Source organism: Ammodytes marinus, assembly GCF_949987685.1.
Source record: "Ammodytes marinus genome assembly, chromosome: 22".
NCBI lineage: Eukaryota > Metazoa > Chordata > Actinopteri > Uranoscopiformes > Ammodytidae > Ammodytes > Ammodytes marinus.
This window is the reverse complement of record NC_137226.1, coordinates 10,638,427-10,662,375: the sequence shown is the minus strand read 5'-3', so window position 1 is coordinate 10,662,375 and position 23,949 is coordinate 10,638,427. Positions and strand designations below refer to the sequence as shown.

Here is a 23,949-nt window from a genome sequence, read left to right as displayed (position 1 = left end):
ATATTTGCATGAGGGGATAAAAATAAAAGATAATGACCAGTATCGAGCTTGAAAACTTTTTTCTGTGCCACATCTGTGCCAAACTCAATGTAGACAGTGGCAGCCGCAGTGTTGAGGTTTAGCAGCAGGTGAGGCAGAGCGCTTGGCTGTAAAACGCTCAGCTGAAGTTGCTGTAATCAGATCTTTTAACAGGAGGACTGTGGGAGTGAACTAGGTTAAGGTTCTCTTGGAAACGTGGGCTATCCCTAACACACTGATGTGCTTACGTCCACAAACCCGCCCAAGTACACTACACACACAGTACTTGGAACAACGCTGTACATCTGCCGCACGTGACTGAACTTCGGCTGCTCTGTATCCCAACAAGTCCTAAATGGTGGGGTTGAATTTCAGTGTGTATGTGTGTGTATGTGTATGTTGTGTGTTGTGTGTGTGTGTGCGCATATTCTGGGGAGTGTCTATCATCGATTCATCATGTATGACTAAAACAGTATGGAGGTCAGTGTGGCCTGGTGGGCTCCCTAGTCTGACACATAGCCACACATGTTTGCTAATGATCTCACTCCAGTAGAGCACTGTTCCCATTTTTTAGTGGAAAAAGCCTCAGGGAATCTTTTTAGAACTCCGAGAACAGATTTGACAACATGTTCAACCTGTTCAACCTGTTTAAGGGGAAGCTAGTCTATTAGAAAAGTAAATATTTGGCTTTCTGGTTTATTTCTAAGAATACTTGGGGAAGAGAGTAATTATCCCTGTTTCCTTTAGGCTATGCCATAAACACATTCAAATCTAGCATTGACTGCTGCACGATAAAACTATTTTAGGTCTGAAACCATTTATTATTTGGGCAGTTCATCAATGAATTGTTTGCTCACTGGTGTCTGAAAGTCTGAAAGATTGTTTGGATTGCTTATGTTGTCCAACCAACAGTCCAAAACCCAAATACTTTCAGTTTACTGGCATAACAAACCAAAAGAAAACTAACAAATATTTACATTTGCAAAGCTAGAACCGGGAAACACTAGTTTCCAATGTAATGTGTTGTTAAAAAATAAACAGCATACCGACAACTCTACATAAGCACTGTGTTTCCTCTGTGTGTGTATGTACAAGTTTGTGTACATGTGTTGTTGACATGTTAGAAAAGAAAAGGTTAAAAGCCTTATCAGTGCAAACTAAGGGCACACACTAAAGTTTTAAGGCACGATTAGTTGACTTTTTTTAACAAATCTGTTTTATTTTTATGATTCTGATCTAATCTTGAGTGGCAAATGATTTAAATAGTTTACAAATTTTGTCTCAAGACAAAAGGAAAAGTAAGTAAGTACAAATTAAACTCAACAGTTCAAAAACCAGAGGATGTAGTAGTAAAGTGTAATAAAGTGTAGTAAAGATAAAAAAGAGAAGTGTGTTTTTCCAGGACAAAGTCTATGAGCTAATACGCACAGGAAAATCCCTCGAGACAGCGGCTTGCTTAAGATTAAATGAGGCAGTTTTCTTGAGAGTCCCTTAAGAGCAATCGTACCCTACACACTTAGACAAAAAAAAACATATATTCAGCTCCCCTCAGACTCATTACCATTCTGTATGAAGATCTTGTTATTAACTTTTACTTAATAAGCATTCACACTCACACACACACACACCTGAAATACTGTATTGTGAGGCAGCCCCCACTCCAATTAGTTGTACTGCGCTGTACAGTCCACTGGTAGAAGAAGTTTGCGAAGGAAGCGAAGAGGGAGGAAGATTTGAGGGAAAAAAAAAAGTGAACCATGGAGCTCGTTGTAAACAAAGTCACATGCTGGCACTTTGGCCCCCGAGGGTGGGATCCAGGAACCAGCTGTCAGCCAATAAGAACCCAAGCTGAAACTGTGTGGACCAATGAGAGTGGAGTCTGAACGGAGACCAAAAGAGGGGAAGAGCTCACCCTTGTACATTGTAACCCCTGCACAGCACAGATGGAGAGATTGGACATGTGACTCACACATGCACATGGCTCTCCTGGGGACGATAACAATTTGGAAAAGACGCCAAGACCCTCCATAAAACAGACAGTATGTTCCAAACACACACACGCACAAGGCAGAGGCTAAAACACATTGAGACGGTGAGCTCAGCCTTCCACAAGACACACTGTTCGTGGCCATGAGAAAGGCATACAAAATCGGCATTAGTGTGCAACAAAGTAACGTAGATTTTGAATCAAACCGTTCACAATTTGAGGGCTTCAGCCGAGGATCTTTCTAAATTTTAAAACCATTTCAAAGTCGTTGTTTTTTTGTTCTTTTCTTGATTTTTTGGATTGGAAGATGGATGTGGAGCGAGTTTTAAGAGATTCTAAAATTTTAATTGTAGCTACTTGTTGATGATGTAGAGGGGTTACCTTTAACTAGCAAATAAGAGTTTGTTTGTTAGACTTTTCCTTTAAGGCAATGCAGTGTTGAATGTAGAAATGTAGAGGCAACTCCATGACTGGGAAATGTCAATAATATTGCAAAAAAATATATATATTTTTTTTTTAACTCAAAAACTAAAAATAGCAATAATTCTTCATTTAGTTATTTACAACTTAATAAACTAACATTACTCTTTCCACTATAGTTCTTAAGGTGTGGAACAGCACGTCAGGATTAACACCTTTGGGTTTTTTTCTCCCTTAAATGTCACAGGGTTCAACTCATTTACTGTAGAAAACTGAAGGACTGTGACCGAAGATGACAGGTACAATAAGAGGAAACTGGATGTCCGATGCACCTGAAGCTGTGCGTCTATGCATGAAAGCAATACAGGCCTTTGGCACAAAGAGAGGATGTGCAGTGGACTCAAAAGGTCAATAATCTAACACATTGTTTCGCTGGTTTATTTGTTCTCTGTTTATTGGTATTGCCCTTATTTTCTTGGGCTTGAGTTGTGCGTATGTTATAAAATGAGATTTCCCCGCTTCTCATTCCTCTGAGTGTACAGAACATATTGGGTTTGTTTGAGTCTATTTATTCTCTGGTAAAACGTTTACTCTTCTCTGTAATTTTCATTAGAAGCATTAGCACACACTTTCAATTTAAATTGACTCAAACTAAACAGCTAATTCAATCAAAAATTCTTCCAAGTCTTAATGGCCTAAATTGGATAAAACGATCTGCCAAAACCTATTTATTTGTACAGGCTTTTGCCTAATTTGTTCTTGGGGCTGCTATGTTTATCACTGTATTGTCTTGGCCTTTTAAATGTATGTACAATTTTAATCTGTTGTTGCTTCCCATTGTGAAGCGCTTTGTGACCCTGGTCTGTGAAGGGCGCTCTATAAATAAAGCTAGCTTACTTACTTACTTACACACACAAACACGCTTATCCAAAAAACGCTGAAAAATTCAAAAGTGCTGCCAGCGGGGTGTTAACTAGGGCAGGGGGCCCCTAGCTTCCTCTCAGGTATCAGTGTTGTGTTACAGCAGGTAAAAAGGCCACACACACACTGACACAATGCACGCACACAGACTAACACTATAGTGTTTCAGCTCAGCGGCTCTATGCTGATTGCCTTTCACAGTGAACAACAGGCCGGCAGCTTTGTCTGTACACACACGCGCGCGCTCAAAGTAAAAAAGGGAACACGAGTGTCCGGCACATTTGTTTGATCAGTTTGAGTTGGGTTTGCCTTTGTGCGATTCCTTATCTCGCTGATTTTTGGGTAATCAAAATGTGTTTGATATCCTTCCAGGAAGACATAATAGGCCTATTTTTAGGGGCTGCGAATCTCACATTCACATCACATTAAAAATCCATGTGACTTGAGACTTGACAGTAGCACTAAAACTTAACATCGACCAACCCTATAAAAATGCACTGTTAATTGTGAGATTGAAAAAGCTTTTAAGGTGGTTAGAGTGTTGATAATAAGTGAAGGTATCAGGAGGTGTAGGAGCTTGGAAACCAGGCTGATCCAATCCAATGAATTGTTGGTTAAACTTCTGCTCTGTGAACAAGGCACCAAAAACTTAAATGCTTTGACCATAGTGCTCGGCATACACAAGTTTCAAACGTTGTCCAAAAACTTCCCTAAACCGACTTGAAACGTAAATCTGTTCTTTAACTTTTCAAGTGAGGACAAATGATCCTCTTATGTTTAATGAACTCCAGTGTTAATCTACGTCTTGATCTGAGGAAACATATTAGGTCTTCAAAGTGTAACTGGTTCTATAACATGTTGCTTGCGTGTGCACACACACACACACACACACACACACACACACACACACACACACACACACACAAGTTCATTAGAAGAAGTAGGCTTTTGCCTTGTATGTGTGTGGGCAATATGCAACAATGTTTGCTTAAATGCTTTTGTTATTATACTGAAAGACTTCAGTCCAGAATACAATACTCTCCTGCTACCAACTATTGAATTATTAATGTGAGGGTGTGATTGTGTTTTGGATGGATAGTTTTACCGTGAGGTCAGTCGACCCATATCATGCCACATGTTAGTGTGTGTGTGTGTGTGTGTGTGTACTGAACACTCACCCCATTGTGTGAGGAGCAGCACTCGGAGGTGCTGAGGTGACTGGTTGAAAGCCCTGATGTAGGCGTGTCTCCCTTGTCTCTGGGGCTGGTGGTGCCATCTGTGGTGCTATCAACCAGGTTGGAAGTTCTGTGTCGCAGCACGAAGGCGGGGCCCTCAGGCCCGGTCGTCTCTCCTACGTCCAGCTTGAAAGGCTGGACCGGCCTCCACGGACAGAAGACTGGATGGATGGAGTCGCCTGAATCCAAACCGGATGGCACTGGAACTGAGCAAGAATAAATGGGTAAGATGGGAGTTGGAGAGAGAGAGGGCCAAACTGTAGCAGACGTGAGCAGAACATAGATAACAGTAGAAGATGTGTGGCCCATACCTTGACTCCACTGAAGTGGCTGAAGTATTTGAACTGGATTAAGATCTTCACTCAGGACTTTCTGGGACAAAGCTAGAGAGAGAGAGACAGACAGAGAGAGGAGGAGGAGGTAGATAGAAGGAGAAAGAGACGAAAAGAAGGGGGAATTTAGTCTCCATGGTTTTGTTTATGCTCAAATGACAGTAACAACATCCAATCAAAACAAATCAAAACAGAATGAAGAACCCCAGACATCAAAACTGTTAAAACATCATCTCTTTACAACATTGGAGAAATAAAATAACACGTTGTGGCAGTTTCCCAAACAATAAAAGATACAGGCCAATCATGTTACCAATAAATATTAAAGATGGCTTTAAAACTGAGCAATAACTATCAATGAGTATCACTGCCAAAGCATTAGGGCCTAACTGGCCAGACTTAATATATGATAGTAGAGGCATTAAGGCACGAGGTCACTCCCCTTACAAGATACCTATAGATATATCGCTGTCCCCATATCAGTTCATTCACTCAAAGCAGTTCTGCATTGGAGATAAAGTGGCTTTTCAAATGCTTTTATTGTTGTCAGTCAATATGAAAGTTACCCTGCCGCGGTATAGAGGCCTCGATATACACACCGCCACAACACTGGCATCCAAGTTATGGCGAGTTGCCAGGCAACGTGAGGTGTCAGTGACAGGAACGAGCGATTCACACACAGGAAGTTGATGTTAATGTGTTCGCTGTTGAGAACCTACAATTTTCTTTGCATACTTTTACAGGGAAATATAACACTATATAACTTGTGTTTTAAATTCCAGTTAGACAAAGAGTGCTGAAGAAAAAGGTGGAAAATGTATACGTAAATCAAAATCCAACAATTGCTTCTACAATAGCACAGAACCAGAATTTTAAAAACTGAATTATAATATCACATTGGCAGGTATACGACAGCTGAAGTGTAAATATAAATTCTGAAAAAGAAAAAAAATAATTAAAAGTCTGCTCGTCTCTGACAGTATAAATCAGGAATAAATTAAATGGTGGCATCAGTGCTACTACAAAGCCATAAACTCAGACATGAATCTTTTTTAACGATGGCATGAACGGAGTTAAAAGTGTGCAGGTGTTATTACTGAACACGTGCAGACCTTCACCACAACCTAAACTGGGAGCAAGCATGACCAGGCTTACTAACATAATATGTGCTTGGTTTTGGAAGATTTACTTTTCTATCCTTGCGTAGACATTCGGCCTTCATAAAAGATAAACTGCCCCCCTGTGTTCCTGACCTAGACCCATTTTATCTGCACATTTGTTTTCGCTTTTTACAGAAAACCTTCACGCGACCAAGGCATTAATGTTCCAGAAATGATTCGAACTGCAGCTGCACATTCAAATCAGTGTCTTTCTCGGTGCCCATCTCATTCTCCCATACACACACGAGAACACGAACACACACACACAAACTCGCACACACACACACGCACACACGTCTCTGGAGGGACCAAGTCAATGTGAGCATGCTCACGGGCACTGGCCCACTTCATTTAAATCCACCCCCTTGTGCTTCCACAAACATACATTAGGGGATTACTCACTCAAAGGGTGGAAAGGAAACAACACAAAAGAGCATGCCGCACAAAAACACACCTGAGCATGTAATTGTAAACGTACACGCACAGACTGCTAAAGGCAAAAGAGCTGCAATGGATCGAAATCAAACTAGGGAAAGCTCTTACAATATACGGAACTACACATAAACGGCCCAATTTGCACATTTGAATGGGTTTTCAACATTGATATGGGTCCATGGTGTGACCAGATACTCCCTGTATAAGAAACAAACAAGCTCTTCTCTTTTTCTCCAACTCCAACCATGGCCAGTCAGAGACAGGCTCTAAAACAGAGCGCACCAGACAGAGGCTGAAAAGAGGAAATTCAACAATGGCACTGAGAAATATATAGTTGTATTTGGACACTACACCATGAAAACAGTTTCTAGTAGAAACCCAAATAACTATTTTGAACCTGAAAATTAGCATAATATGTGACCTTTAAATTCCTTCTTTACTAGAGATGATTGCCCTTTTACTGTAACAAAAACAGATAGGTAAAAATTCAAAAAGGTTAAAGGCCATAGTAAAGTCATTTCCTTCACAATACTGCTAATCAGCACCTGATTGTGTCTGAGCATGCACAAAGAAAAACCTACACAAAATCATTAAAAGAGCCATGGGAGCAGTTTCAGAGAGTTTCATGACACAGTGACATCGACCAACAGACAATACGGCCATTCTGTGCTGTGAAGATGACTGGGAAGACTATTGGAGCTGAATTGAGATGACTGGCCCGAGGGCAGGCTCCATAATCCAAATCAAAGCCTTCCACACATTTAGAGAGCGTCCAATCAATCTCTCCGATTTCCCTCCCTCCTCTTCCTGCACAATCGACTATATCTTGAAAATGACACTGACAATTTTTTTTTGGACTCACTGAACCCTCATTTTCTATCATGATGAAAAGTGCGATTTCATGCTGGGTACTTTTCAGCTCGGGAATAAGGGGAATAAACTACTTTTGATGGTGGTTTCTTTTTCTTGGAACTGAAGTCAATTCCCAAGATAACAGTCGCGTGGCCTGACTGCCACACAAGAACAAACAGCTCTCCTGACAATTGAAACTGCAGAGAAGTTTAGTTCTGTGTGGGCCTGATAAGAGTCTGGAAGCAGTGTGGAAGAAGAAAATATATTTTTTTTTTAGAAACTCCTGTGCACGACATCACGTGACCATCACACACACACATATATATAAAGAGAGTATGGTCATCATGTGTGTGTGTGTGTGTGTGTGTGTGTGTGTGTGTGTGTGTGTTTTCAGTGTTTCTGTATGCAATTTGTAACTTTAAAAACGTACACTCATTGGAGGTGCAGACTAGCGTAAGTTGCAACGCAAGTCCATCATGTGTCAAGCAATTTTGCATTACTTCACAAAATATTTTCTGATATCATAACTTCAATACAGTCTGTCTTGTCTGAACAACGCACGCACACGCACACACACGCACACACACACACACACACAATCATTGGGAAGGTTTCCAGGGGTCCGTGCCAACTGCGTATGTATGTTCACGTTTCAGCTCGGAGGGAACAGCTGACACGCTATGTCCGTCCACAACAGGATGTCAAATGAGTCATGGAGATGTTTCGTGCCGGGGTAAACTGTACCATCACAAGTGCTTTGGCTCATAAAAGCCTTTGCCAATGTCGTGTAGTGTACAGCCTAATTTCGTCCCTATTAGAAGTCCCTGTATGAGGTTCAATTATTTTCCACTGTCGAGCTACATGTTTTTCTGCTACTAGAGATAATAGCATCAAAGTGCACTGGAGTAACACTTTGACCTCCTGAAGAGAGAGGAGAGGACACGGTGGATAGAAAAACAGGCTTGTCGTGACCCAGTGGGTAAACCTGGGTCACGAGACAGCGATGAACCAATACATGAAGTCTATTGGTGGTGTGCCCTTGAGTAACACTTCCCTATCTTGGCTGATGAAAATCCTGAGAAGTCCGTTTTTTTTTTTGTACACATAAAAACACACAGATAAGCAATCAAAGTTGTGTGCTGTCAGCAATGGGGAAATAGTCTTTTTTCACTTCTTTCAATTCTTAATCTGTTATTCTCTTGACATTGTACACTATCTCTGAGGCTACAACAGCGATGTCGTCAACAACATTATCTTCCTTTAACTATGGATGCCATTGACTGAACTCTCAACATTGATGGTATTGATTTGACCCTGGCCCAAAGGGGGTCAATACCAGCATCAACGTGAGTGTAGTATCCACTACAGCTGACAAACAAAGCGTGTGTTGGCAATTTGAAAAACATAGCAATTTTGTCACAATGCCATTAAGGGTCAACAATATTGACGTCGCTGATGTGTGACCTTGTAAAATAATGTCTCCAGGTTGTAGTACGTAGATGGGTTTGCGAGAGTGAATAATTAGAAATGTCAGACTCCGACTTTGTACTTTAAATCGTTTTCAATCGTTTTTTTATTTATTGTCATACACAGCAAACACATCATATCTGAGCTGCATGTCGCTGCACGTTTTTTTTTTTTTGCCGATGTACTGCCACCCAAGCAATCTTGATTTTAAATAGCTTTCAGATGAAAGATTGCTGGGTTGACTCCATTACATTACAGTCTCTACTTTCTGTATGTCCCTTGATTTTGTGGCATGTGGAGGCTGCTGTCACACGGGGGGCCATTAAACCCTGTGACCTTGTATTGATAAAAACAATCTCTCTCGTCACTATAGGCCACTATCTGCAGATTCGTATTGTGCCATGTTACGAGTCCCTTGATGCTTATCAATGAAATGCGCTGACAAATACATTTTTCCTGTACATCTTATAAAAAAAGACGTAAAAAAGAATTGGTTTGGCATGGTTTTCGGATACCACTATTACACCTAAACAGTAAATATGAACTAGACTCTAGAGCCAGAAGCCAGTAAGCTTAGCTTAGCATAAAGACCGAAGCGTTTTAACAATTAATTGTTATTTTTAATAAATGGTAATTATGAATAACTTATCAATACCCGTTTTAAATTATCTTTCAACCATTCCGTCTTCTGTCCAGCCAGAGTGATATGACATCATGACACGTATTGGATCAATTGCCATTACAGTCGATTTAGCCATTCATCATTCACAGAGCTCATAAACTACTTCATAAAATGATAGGATATGTATAGCTAAAACACTTTTTTATCCGAAACCAACCTTTTAATGGTTACTGTACACAATGTTAAACAAGCTAAAATTTGCATTTTAACAGCCCAGCAGTGCGCACACACACACAAATGCGTGATGTGCACTATTCCACACAGGCATGAGCATATGTGCTCGGCATTTAATCACGCTTAATGTCTCTTTGTGTCGCTCTCACTTCTCCTCTCTCTCAAACACACAGAAGACTTGACTGCGAGGTAGACATTGTCAATATGTGGAGCTGTGAAGAGGTGGCGGCTGCATAAAATCAATGCTGGCAACTGACAGACAAACCCGGCAGGAACCTCGGGTGAAACAGGCAAAGAGAAAATAACAATGAATGAAAAACCCAAGAGGAATGTGAATGAGAATTGATTTGTTGCTTGTTTTTTTTTCTCATCAAAGGAAAGGCTGAGTGGTGAACCTGGGCGAACAGCTCTAAAACAGGTGGAAGTGCGAGAGGGGAAAAAAGGCAATATTACCATGTTCTGGTATAGTTACACTGTGGACTGGGGGGACCCACATAAGGTTAATGGGGAACATCTGTCAAGACTGTGACTATACAATCCCATGTATATCACTTTGTATATAAATGATGCGTAATACAGGAGGTGGGATTCGCCAGGTGACGTGATTGATGTTGAACGCTGCCTGAATATGAGGCAAATGGTTGAGGAAGCCAAGGGAGATAGAATGTGTTTCATGGGGGAAGTTCACGGAGGAAGTAGGCAGTGGCCAGAACAAGTTGGTGAAAGGAAAAAGGGAGGGAAAGATGTAGGAAAAAGATGTTAAGAGAGGACAGAAGCTATACTGTATGACTCACTGAAGCGTGCTTTGCAGCGTTGTCATAGAGCAGGTTTTACTAGGACATTAGATTAGAAGACATTGCTTCCCTTTACAAATGTAGGACAAAGGTTAAACAACGTGGAAGAACAAGAACTGTGTAAAGGCTCCATACACTAAAATAATTCAAAGATGATTTTTTCAAACCGTGTTTCAAAACCTTACTGAGAAGACAGAAATACTTAGAGAGTAGACAAGAGAGAGTGCTGTAAGGAATGAGGAAGATTTTGTGATTCAATTTCAAGCAGATAAACAATGCTACATAGTGGACACATTCATACTGTAGTCTGACTCTTATTCAGCCGTGTCTAATTATGGCTTGGGGCAAAGAGCCCTCTCTCATGCAAGCTACATAGCGTTATTAACGACAAGCGAGATTTGCATTCATTTCTTTGCAAATATAATCTTTCAACGGCATGCGTTCGTTTTCTATTTGTTAGCCGATATGTGAGGTTAGGGACCTATTTACAAGCAGCTCTTGGACGCTAAAGGTGACTCTTATTTAGTGCTTTATTCAAGACAGGTGTGCTGGAAAGTCAACAAACACACTGTGTTGGCAGCAACAGGAATCTCAAAAGAGTCTGAGCATATCAAATCAAGCCTTTTCCTCTTGTATTTTCTATTTCTCAGTGCACATTACAATGACAACTGCTCCAGGTTCAAATAGAACATGCTCAAATACTGGCTTTTGACTCACAACAAAGAACCTGAATCCACATCCAGAGCACTGTAACAGCAATCCTTGTTCACCTTCTTTCACTGGAGGCTGCTATAATTCTTGCGCTGTGAATGTCAGAGGCTGTCATGCGGCGTGCCTTTTCCCCCTACAGCGTGTGTCCAATGAAATGTCTGAGTCACTCCGTCAGTTTTGGCCTGTAGCCTGTCACTTGCTATGTCATTACTCTCTCTTTCTCTGACACACACACAACCAACACACACACACACACACACACACACACACACACACACACACCTACACACACACACACACAGGGACTGGGAAAAGTCACAAAACAAACACGTGTCACACAGAGGCAAGGAAGAAATGAAAATATTTCTCATCCCTCTCTCTCACACACACACATTAGAATTTTTTTATCAGAACGATCGCAGCAATAACAAGACACTAGGGTGAACCATGACTGGATTATAATACTGACATTAACAACAGACAATGTTGTTGAATACAAATCTCACCAAATGCAGTAACACAAACAATGCTATAAAAGCTGTGAGTATGAACCAAAACAGTGAACTTTTAATCTAGAAGTTGAACCCAAACTGGCCATAAGGCTCCGTAAAGCCACAAAGAAGGGCTGCAGATACAATTATATATCATATATTTTTAAATATAGGCGTCTTCAAACCAGCCTATTGACTTTCTACTTTTCTTTCAGCACGTAGGTCCTTTGCCAGAACAGATTGTGGGACAGTTAGTTTATCAAAGTGATTGCGTGTTTACCCAGTGTTGCCTAAACAAACAGGTGATAGCATCTTAAACAAGACATTCATCTTGGGAATGACGTAAGTGCTTTTAATGCTTTGCGACGACCTCTCACTTGGTTCTTCAGGCTATAGACACAGCCTGCAGCAGTCAGCAGTTCAAACTGGTTACACAGGGCTGTCACGGTCAAATCAAAAGTTGTCCAAACCGGTTCACCGACACTGATTAGTATCTTTGTGATAGCAAAAGCTGCACGTGGAGGTTGCAGTAAAGCCTGATACTCGGCTAAGGCTTATTGGACATCTATAACATGCGTATTTAAAAGTTTAATACAACTTTTGATATGTTGAAGAAATTGCAAAATAGGTGAATTTCCATCTAACCATCCATGATGATAATTTTTTTGTTGTTGTAATTATACATTTATTTCAGAATATCAGCTTTTCTGTAAGCGATGTCACAATTTAATTTACCTGACACACATGTCAGGGAGCTGAATCATTTTTTATACTCGACTTTTGGACCAAAAGCTAAACAACACGTAACGTAACATAAGATAATGACTTCTTGTGACAATACATTTTGCCCTTTAAACAACGTGGTGACCTGCTGTCATGTCTGTCTCTCCAATCACTGTTTGCTCATATAAGATAAAAAATCCTTTCTTCTCCTTTTGGGGCGACTGTGGCTCAGGTGGTTAAGCTGATTGGCCAATGATCCTAGGGTTGGCGGTTCGATCCCAGCCCGGCCACTTGTGTCATGGTCGTTGTGTCCCTGGGCAAGACACTTCACCCACCTTGCCTCGTGTGAATGTGTATGACTGCTGTATGTTTGAGGTGGTGGTCGGAGGGGCCGATGGCGCTGAATGGCAGCCTCGCTTCTGTCAGTCTGCCCCAGGGCAGCTGTGGCTACTATGGTAGTTTACCACCACCGGTATGACTGTGTGTGAACGAATTGTCTGGAACCCTGTAAAGCGCTTTGAGTATCATGAAAGGCGCTATATAAATCCAAGCAATTATTATTATTAATTATTAATTATTCTATTTTTTTCAGGTGGTTTTGTGCCTACGATGCAATAAACCAGTACATTGTCAGACTAATCTGAAATGACCTCAAGCCTTATTCATCTTGGTGAAAGAGAAGAATTAAAATCAAAAGTTAAATTTAGAACTGAATGCTCAATATCACATTTTGATAAAAAAAAAAAAAAAAAAAAAAAAGCAGTACCTTTCCTACATAGATCAACCACACTATCTGAAAAACATGACTGATTTGGCTGCATTATTGTTTATCATTTCATATTTAACAAATGTGGCATAGTTTGACACCACATTTTAATATCTCTATTTGGTGGCTCAGTTCCTTTTTTTGTGCTGCGTATGGTCCCGTGAATAGGCCTCCCTTTGTATTTAGGAGGGCTTCACAATAATGCAAACCTGCTGTCGGATACCACATGAATGCTACTACTGTTAGCTGGAACTATGTGGTCATACTGAGACCTGCACTTAAACATAACCACACACGTGCACACCCACCCATAGCATAGAATGACACACCTTTGATTCTCTTGTCTCCATAAAGCTACACATAAAGGCTATAGTCAGTGGTGCAAATGATTGCGTGATCAAAGTCTTTAATGCACTGGCAACTTTACATGGGTGGGGTCTATTTCTTCTGAAGATCACAAATGACATGTAACAGCAAAGCAGGCCATCAGTAAAAACGCTGTAAATATACCGGTAGTTTATATATAGCAGGCAGACCGGAAAAGCCCATGTTTCCTGAACGGTACTAAATAAAAGTTTACTTTGCTTCACCATCGTAATAATACCATTATTAATTTGACAATAGTCACATATAAATACATTACCTCATTCCAATCTCTCTCTCTCTCTCTTGCAATCGCTTCCTAAACAAATACACTACCGCTTTTGTCCAAAGGGGCCGCTAGAATCAACATAAACTGAATGTTCCCCTGAGCTACTTTAATGAGAAATGATAGAGACTTCAGACTATTTGCAAGCCAGACAAGCATAGAAAAATATCCAAGTAGCACTATATATTAACAGTAATTAATAAAACTAAAATAATGATAAATCATATACAAATTTCATTTATGATTTAATCACTGTCACACATCATACTAGGCTGTGTGTGTGTGAGTGTGTGTCCCACGGTGATGGCTCAGTCCTGGCACAGCAGGGAGTTACTGATGCGGCAGTCTTATGATGGAGGGATAAACAAAGCCAACCAGTGTGAAGTCAACCACGCACACACTTCCCTTGTTCTCTCTCGTTCTCCGTACACAGGCAGCCACGTAGCGCAGTTCCTACCAAGTACGTACACACGCTTGACACGCGGTGGAAGGACTTTACCATTAAATATTCCTAGGGAGGTAAAACACTGTAACTACAATTCCTTCCACCACCCAGACAAAGGAAAAATATACAATGTAAAAATATGTTAGGTGACATTCAGGTGTCCTTGGCCAGAGCAGATAGGCCACCTTTATCATAGTCAATTATTTGGATTGATATTATGAAACAAACTCACCCAAAATAGCACATATTTTATTTATTTTCTCATCCATGAAAAGTAAACAGCATTAATTACGGGTACAAGGACGGAAACAAAACATGCCCACCAACAAATACAAAAAATGAACTGATTTTGCTCCCCTATTCACAGCTTTCCACACTGACACACAATTCTAAGCACCATGTGCAAAAGCAGAATAAGCACATAATAAATCTATGCAATAGCCTGACACTGTCTGCATGTTTCACCACGTTATTCAGTTTGTGGGTGCTTAAGGCTGAAAAATCTTACAGATTACACTGGCCGAGTTTGTCAGCCTGTCTCAAAAGCAAATCCTAACCTAATTAAAGAGAATCTGTGAATATATATATAAAAAATCTTCTTCTGCCCCCACTATACAGTATGCAAGTGTTGTTCAAATAAGCAGCCAAAGGATATTCAAAGACACTGCTCTTCTGAACATGAGGAGACCACGACGTCACCACATTTTTTGGCTCTGCTGGTCAACACACAGTGCAACCAAATGCAGTGGTTTCTAAGAACAGGGTGGTGATCCAAAAGGTGGGTCACGTGTAGATAAAAATAGTTTCCCCCTAAAATCTTCTGATGAGAAGGGAAGCGAAAGCTACTGCTGACTATATTAAGAGCACCAATGCCTTCAGGCTGAATGGAAGAACACAGTTAAGGTCAAATCCATGAAGTGTTTTGTTTTGTTCATTTTCCCATCAGCTGTTGAACAAGGTGTGAAATTGGGATGGTGCCTTGAACTTAAGACTACATAACCTTATTAAAGCCTATTCAAGTGCCAACAATTCTGTGTTTTCCTAGCAAGGTTTTCTATTGTTGGGAACGCAAGGCAACGGCAGAACATGATGTACTGAAAAAATAATCCACATATATACTACACACACACACCCATGTCAGTCGGCCTATCCACTCCAGGACTAACTCACACTATACAAACCAACATTCAGTGCAAAACCTACTGGAGCTTGTTGAATGCACACGCAAAAACACAGACATATTCTTTCCGTAGACGCTGATTAAGCTCAGTCTTCGGGGCGTAAGAAGCTTCCTGTGCTTATGGATAAAGTAATTAACTTGTGACAGGCTTATACAACTGGGCGTATTTCTGGTGTTGCTAAGTGTATGTATAATTCACTTAGGCAACGACAACGTAAACGTTTAAGACAAAAGGCGTGTTTTGTTTCTTTTTTTTGTCTTGTCCACCACATGCACAGTCCTGTTTTTGAGAGCACAAACGGTGACACAATTAAAGGAATATTATTCAAGAAAATAAGGGAGAGAGGCCGCTACTATGTCTTATGATCAATCAAATTTGCCCTGACAGTTCTCTACTATTCTTGGAAGCTATGTTTAGCCGCACACTGCTGCCTGGCTGGCACACTGTCAAAGACTGACTTCTTTTATACATTCAAATTCTCTGGAGAATTGTACTCCCAGTAAAACACATGATGTTATTGCTCAATAGCCATGCACACAAGTTCTGAATTCTTTCTTTGTTCCAATTGCAAATCAATATCTTGCATAAATGAGCTCCATGTGGTAAACTGACTGTGGTACTGTGTGTGGGTACTACTATATCGTGACCAATACGATTTTCTTGGGAAAACTATTGCTATACATAAGTAGTACATGCGCATGAGCAACAACAGCAGGGGATCGCAGTTTTTCTCTCTCTCTTTCTGAGAGAGGTGCATAGGGGCATACCTACACTTTGCAAATAATGACGCTGTCTTAAAGAGTCAAGCTTGTACAAGAAGAAGGCACTGATTAAAAATGCAAAATGGGATTCATTCGGAAAAAATACTAGCAAACAACACACAGCTCCATGAAATATGCAAGGGCTAATCTCAAGCAATAGTGGACAACTGGGAATGTTTCTGTGTAAGTTTTGGTCAAGACAGATCGGCTACCCAGCCCATCAACTATGCATGAGATGACCTCACATTTTGTGGCAAACCAAATAGTCACAAGGACGCTGAAATGGGATGGGCACACACACAAGCAGCGTTGCATATGTATTCAGTAACACACAAAAAAAAATGTAATTCCCTGTAGGGATCAGTCAAGTAGTAATTGTTATGCTGAATATCACTGTCAGCAGACCTATTTGCAGAAAGTAGCATATTTATTTGGTAAAATAATCACTAAGAAAGAACATCCCCGTTTAAAAATGTCAAATCATCATATCAAATTAAAAGCAAGTCCCCCCACAGCCTTACATGAAGAGAAGCAATCAGTCTTCAGGTCCGCCCTTTGACAACAGAAAATCAACTTGTGCCATCTTACATAAGAAGATAATTATTTTGTTCAAGATATAATTACTACACAGTCCAAAAGGGCTGGGTCCACACAGAAAGCACTAGCCTGCTGTCTTGATCTGGAAAAAGCTATATAACATGGATGGATGGACACCTAAAAAACACATGTCTTTTTATAAGCATGATGAGCCAAAACAGGACTCAAGAGTTATTAGATAAATTAGCCTTTACAGAAAACTCTACTAGCATCCTGTTGGCAATGGCATAATTCGTGTACAATCACAATAGAAGCAAATTGAGCCACACTTGGGAAAAAAAAAGGAATGCTCTAATGTTAGGCACAGGCAGAGCACAGAGGAGTCAAAACAACACTGGCGAGCAAGCAAGACAAAGAAAGCCCAAACTCCAGCCAGACTACCTTCTTGTTGACAGCTTCCAACACAAGTCCCACACAAAGGGCTCGTTGTTTTTTCCTTAACCTCACGCTGTTGCAAGAAATGCCTCATCTTAAATTTGCCCCCAAGATGTGTTGACAAAGGCAAAACCACAAGCGGCCCATCGACAGACTATCGATGGTGATGGTTTGTTTACACCGAGCTAGCGGTGCTGGCTAGTCCGCTAATAACAGCTGCGACATCCGAAAGAAGCGAAATAACTATGGAACGGAGCTTTTCTCGATTTTGACAGCTCTCCACATCGATGTATTTGCCTTTAAATGTTCCAAATACTGCCTCCGTTTGAGACGGAGAGAGAAACAAAGAGAGCAGAACTGGGCTTTGTTGCTCGCCTAGCAGATTATGCTTCTCCCTGTTGTTTTGACAGCCAGAATTAGCCGGATAGCAGAGCTGCTAGCAGGGCAGGTTACGTTCACAGACGCTGCGCTGGGAAAGTCCTGGGGTTAAACATTTCTCAAACAAGCCATAACAACGAAAAAAACAAGCTATTATGAACATTGTCAGGAGCGTGACTCACCTGGCCCTGCTGCCTGAGGAGGGGTCCGTCCTCTGGGTGCTGTGACAGTTGAATGAGAGAGTTGTAGTCGCTGCTGTGCCGTACTCCCCTCCGCTATGAGGGGTGACTGACTGTCGCTAGACCAGACTGGATCAGGGACTGGATCCTCGCGACGTGAGGGAGGCAATCACCGCGTGACGCCACTCGCATGAGCGTCAGGCAGCCAATCAGATCGACCGACGTAAGAAAAAAAAACACTGCTGACGAACAGGAACAGGAAGAGAGATGCTACAAAATTAAGCAACATTGTTGTAGTTTTTATGCACTCTGGCAAATTGTAGGATGAAAAGTGTGTATAATTAGAGGATGTAGTAACATTTAGTAACATTTCTGTGCTGAAACAAATAAAGGCTTATTATATGTGTCAGGTTATGGAATATAATGTAAACTGTGCTACTCTTCTTTCCATATCAGTTCAATCTTTTAGTTAGAAACCTGTTTTGCAGGAGGCTGTAGAAATGGAGCAACTTTCAGGAATGTTTTGTCAACCCATCAGCTTTTGGTAGGCTATATAATAACCCTAATTCCACAAAAGACATGGGCTACTACAGTAGGAGTATAATGACCTACCTTAATTGTGTACTTTTGCTAATTATGCATTAATTAGCAATGAAGGTAGGACCTATTCAATATCTTTGTGATTAAAAACTTGTTGAGACTTTAGAATATCTGGAAAAATGCCCACAAAACCCAAATTTACGTCTTCAAATTGCTTATAAGTTACACTAACGTAGGTTGTTTTTTTAAACCAATTTTCTAAATTCTATCATAGAAAAGTATAGTGGCTATAGAAACATCAGAAGACACATTCCATATACACTGTACGAATGACCATGAGCTATTAATGTATTACATGTTTTTGTGTAAAAAAAAGTTATTTCGTTTTTGCTTGAAATATGTTGTAAACATGTCATTTATCATAGAAAAGTTTTTGGGAGGGTGCTTTTCTGTGAACGATGATCTATATGATCCACTGCAGTTCAAGTAAAACAGGTGTAGTTGGTGTGACAGTTCAACTCCTCCCTTATATCTAATCTGGGGGAGTAAACAGTGTGTTAAACATGACATTATACTGACAATCATGCCACATTGGATCACCTGCTCAGTGCCCCGTGTCCTCACTGTGCTCCCCTGACCTGGGACGTTCTCCACGTGTGTACCCACACACAGACACACACAGACACACACACACACACACACACACACACACACACACACACACACACGGACTGTGTGCGCCGTTGCATTCATGGTTGACTGATTGCATGATTGTGCAAATGGTCTTATTGTGATGCAATGATAAAAGGCAGTGGCAGCTGGGTGTGTTGCTGCAGTCTCAGCCTAGTTTCACTGTTCTGGTTCATCAGGTTCTTCAAACTCACCACTAAACATGGAACTGCTCTTTCAACCGATATCTGTTTGTTGCCAGGGGAGGAGAGGCCTCAGAAAAAAAAATTGGAAGGGAAAACTCTAAGGCTGAAGAAAACTTTGCTGCTATTGCCGTAATATTGCAGATGTTTTGCATATTGGCTGAGACAGTGTATGACATCACCTCAGTACTTTGACCATATATTGTTGTGTGCTCCATACTTTATCTTATCATCTTGACTGATCGATAAGAATAGAAAATTATGAGTGTTGTCTTTTGTTTGAATCAGAGGGTATAGTCCATGGTATGACTGTGCTGAGGGCAATCTGAAAACAAGCCTACAATGACGTATAGAAATATAGTAATAAAATATACTCACATCTATATACAGTATATAATTACATAGAGATTTAAAGTATTCTTTCTGACAACTTGTCAACTAACCTGTAATGACTTGAAAAGGAACTTTACACAGCATACTATGTAGCTAACGTGTGGTTTTATTGACTAAGGCAGAGGGTATAGACTTCATCTCCCTCTGTCTGTCCTTCTGACAAACTCCAACCTTGCACGTGTTCGCAGCCAAATAATTTGATCGATTGTCTGGTACTGTGAGTGGGTTTCATCAACATAATGTTTCTCTGAAGTGACAAGATGAAGTGCTTCAAAGAAGGGAAATTGTCCAGAAATGTTCTGTTCTAGGAATTTGTCTTTCCTGTCTCTCTTAAAGCAGATAAGCCAGAGGGGCAAATAACAAAATATGATATCTCAGCATCACAGCGGTTGTCATTTGTCAGTATGTCTCGGAATTTGCGTCATTAATTAGCATCCTCAATTTATAAAATGTAATCTGTAAAATAGGTTTTCCGTTTTATCTTATCAGAGGTTGAGTCTTGTATTGTTTCTGGCTCATTCCATGTTACATTTGCACATGGGGGATTTCCAAGTCCCTCCAGTGTACTTACTGTGGTGGCGACATGCACCGCAAATGCCCAGGGGTCACTGGTTAATCTTGATTTCTGATTGCACCATGTTCACATTGCTAATGCGGCATGTCAAATGTCCCTTTGTCTCTCTATCTATAGCCCTTCGTTTGGTAATATGGCCGTTTATATAATCGGTCGCTGCTTTACCAACTGGAGCAACAAGGCACGCTTGGCTGCTTTATAAGTGTGGAGATTATTTAATACTTGGCTAGGACTTAGTTAAAGAAATGTGAAAGACTCAATACGCAATTGGAACAATGTGTTCTTGCAAAGTGCGTGTTCTATGTGTGTTTCTGGAGGACACAAAAATAACTGAAAAAGATTTTCGTCAAGTATTTTTGATGACCTGAGAGTCCATGTATTTTTCGTAAATTGAATTAATAAATACAAAAGAACAACATTTGGAATTTAGAATAACGATAAAGAAATATGTTCACAGAGCAGTTCATTCTTCTCTAGCTCATTCATAATTAACAGAATTTCCTAGACAATTTCAAATCAACTCGTGGCTGTGAACTCTGTTGAATAGATTGTGTGTGGGTTGCTGGGATGCTGACATCAACTCAGCTTCCACAAGTCTCAGCAGGTGGACCACACCTAACAACAGGTCAATATTTATTTTTTTTAAACTTGAATTGAAAGTGTGTGTTCTTTCAGTCGCTGTCATCTAAAAGGTTGAATGGTGTGTAACAACACTCACAACTTGTGTGGTTGTTGCTGAAAAAAAAATTCAGCAAGGAGCTGCAACTTGTCTCAGCATAAACCAGACAAATTAAGAAATAAAGCCCTTATCTTAGACTTTAAAGTGCGCCCACTGTCTACAGTGTAGCAACTGTGAAGATACAATGATGACATCTGGGCGAAACAAGTCTGAAAGTAACACACATAATCCCACATGTCCTTAACGCCCTGCAAGAGAATGAGTTAATACATTCAATAGGTTTAAACAACATTAGTTAGTCACACTGGTGTGAGAACTTAAACTAGACACACTGAATCTACAGGACCATCCCTAGGATATTAGATATTGTGGTATGAGTGTACCATTCTTCTTAAGCTGTAGCTTGTAGAAAGAACATGGATAAATGGGAAAGTGGCTGAGCATTTGGGTTTGATTTGGTCTTTGACAGAAGAACGCTGGATGCAGCAACAAAAATTTGTTGTGTGTGTGTGTGTATGTGTGTAGCAGACAGCTGCTGGCTAATCCACACACACACACACACACACACACACACACACACACACACACACACACACACACACACACACACACACACACACACACACACACACACACACACTCTCTCTCACACTCACACACACACACACACACACACACACACACACACACACACACACACACACAATTTACAGTTTGCTTCTGGCATTATGTACAGAAGCATCTTTGTCTTAGTGAGACATGCATACATTTTTATATGGAACATTCTAGCTTCCTTCTACTTGGGGACATTTATCTATTTTAATGTTGTTAGGTTTTTTTCTACTCAGAATTCCCTCCAGCTTTGGCTGTTTATACCCATCTGGACTCTGGGGAAGAGCAGAAAGAGCTTCCTACTCCTGCCATGCTGCGAATGTGACACACAGAGAGCCGGCTATAGCCTACAGGGATTACTTCGGTGCTCGTCTCCAAAAACACACACAGTAGTATGGAATTATGTAAAACAGGAAAAATCGCATGAGGCATTCTTATAGCAATGTTAGTCCACTGGCAAAAAGAAAAATTACACCATTAAGTTGGTTTGGCTTCATTACTAGACAGCTTGCAGTCAAACACTTAAAAAGGTCCAGCAGGTAAGAACCAGAGGACATCATCAGGTCTCATTAATGCCCTCGTTAACCACTGTGCTGATGTTGCAGGGCCAGTTTGCTTGCAGATATGCAGAGAGCCCAGAAGTCCCAAATGTGTTTCATCCCCTTTTCTGCCTCTGAGCTGTGTTTCCAGGAAGAGAAAAAGGGCTGTGGAGAGGAAGATAAGGTTGGAATGTGTGGATATTAAAGTCTAAGCTTCAGGACAGCTCCAGTTCACAGAACACCTCAGGAGAACAGCAGACAGAAAGTCAAACTCAAAGGTGATAGTGCTGACTGAAAGAAGAAAAAGCCCCCCTTTAGAGAGTTTAGCTTAAATCAGAAAGGAGGAAAATGTAATAATTTAGAAAGGGTTTTTTTTGTCCTTGAGAATGACACAAAAGATTGGATGAAAGCTCTATGGAACTTCTGTCGCCCCCACTAGGAATTCTGAGGAATTACAACAACAATTTAGGCACATCTTTATGATTTATGCCTTTGGTGATCACAAATGTGTTTAAGACCTTCCGCGTTTTCAAACTGGTGTCACAGGGGGGTGACACCAGTTTGAAAACGCTGCCATACTGAGAAAGACAGAGAGAGCAATGCGGAGCTGATAGCCTTTGTCAACTTTGTGTCAACTTGTTTGGTAACTGACATTCATTTTTTATATGAAAAAGTTACGCACTGTGACTTTTAAGCATGAAAGCTGCAGACAAACTGATGGTAAAGTCAGCAAAGCTCCCTGAGGTCACAGCAAGTTTCCGTGCTACAGTAAAGTGCATTCACAGTCTTCACGCAGCGGATACTGTACAATAAATGTCCTATAATTGCATGAGAACAGACTTAATATGTATATTATAATAACAGAAAATTATAGCAAATGATAGGCCTAACCCGCAGTGTGTCAGGTGAAATGGATTAGAGAGAAACTACTGGGTTAAAAGTTCACTCTAATAATTTCAGCAAACAAACATGCACATGTACACACACACATACGTACACACACACACACACACACACACACACACACACACACACACACACACAGTCCTCAATCAGGTAAGGAGGATTTCACACAGACGGTATTAGCTGAGAGCGGCTAATAGAAATTGGATTGTTAGTTAATAGGCCTTGACTGTGGGACTGGCATTTGAGCAGGAAAAGTTGGGACAAGTTGTTTAGCGGATGGAGGACACACTGTACCCACAAGAGAGGGCGGTATGCAAATGACGTTATTTGACACACAAACAGTAAGAGTATAAAAGCAGCCTGACGCCTTCTTAGCAGATAGGAGAGTCTGCTCGTCAATAGATTCAGCCTTCACATGGAATCAAAGGTCTCAGGGAGGCGCAAGAAAATAAGATTAGATCAGACAAAATGACAAGAAGAAGCAGGACTGCCCACAATCAAATGAATGCAAATGAAGTATAAATATATACACAAACCTACGTAATATTGAACTTTTTTATGAGCCAGAATCACTGATATAGGCTACTGTATACACAATATTATATATATAAATATTTATATATAGTTTTCAGTGGATGTTTATTCTGTGGCCTTTTCACAGCAGCGAAGGTGTTGCAGCTTCAGAGCTGTCAAAGCTTTTAAACGTTGAGTTTTGCTGTGGCAGTGTGGCCTGCAAAATGTGTTCCAGTCTGGAATAACTTACCATATTAATCAAATCTTCAAACCATGTAATATTAGTGATTTTTTACACACTTTTTATACACATGGTGATTTTTTCTTCTTCTTGCTGTTGCATGTGTTAGCTGTACTGCATTTCCCCCATTTTAGAGCATCTTTTTCTAAAACATGCTCAAGACGTGTTTCTAGTTGTCAAGTTAGTCAGACTTTTCCATGAAGAAGAACTGCAGCAGACTCAATAAACAGCACAAAGCCTCATTGTCCAAGACTAGTTTATCAAAAGAATACACCATAATACTCATGTATAAAACATAGAAAACAGAAACAATTTAAAACCATAATAAAATATACCTTCTTTTTTTT

The 23,949-nt window shown here is 40.5% G+C and overlaps 1 protein-coding gene across 1 annotated transcript in view; it reads right to left on the bottom strand.

Moving 5' to 3' along the window:
- LOC307268765 (adiponectin receptor protein 2-like) overlaps positions 1-21,715 on the bottom strand; it is a gene marked incomplete at its 5' end in the record, with an annotated part of 30,172 nt that extends 8,457 nt beyond the window's left edge. The window contains 4 exons of the mRNA XM_080051511.1: positions 4,525-4,787; positions 4,893-4,964; positions 17,737-17,881; positions 21,668-21,715. Of these exons, the coding sequence (XP_079907637.1) occupies positions 4,525-4,787; positions 4,893-4,964; positions 17,737-17,881; positions 21,668-21,715 (528 nt within the window). The remainder of the gene's footprint in view (positions 1-4,524; positions 4,788-4,892; positions 4,965-17,736; positions 17,882-21,667) is intronic.
- Positions 21,716-23,949: the final 2,234 nt, after the last annotated feature.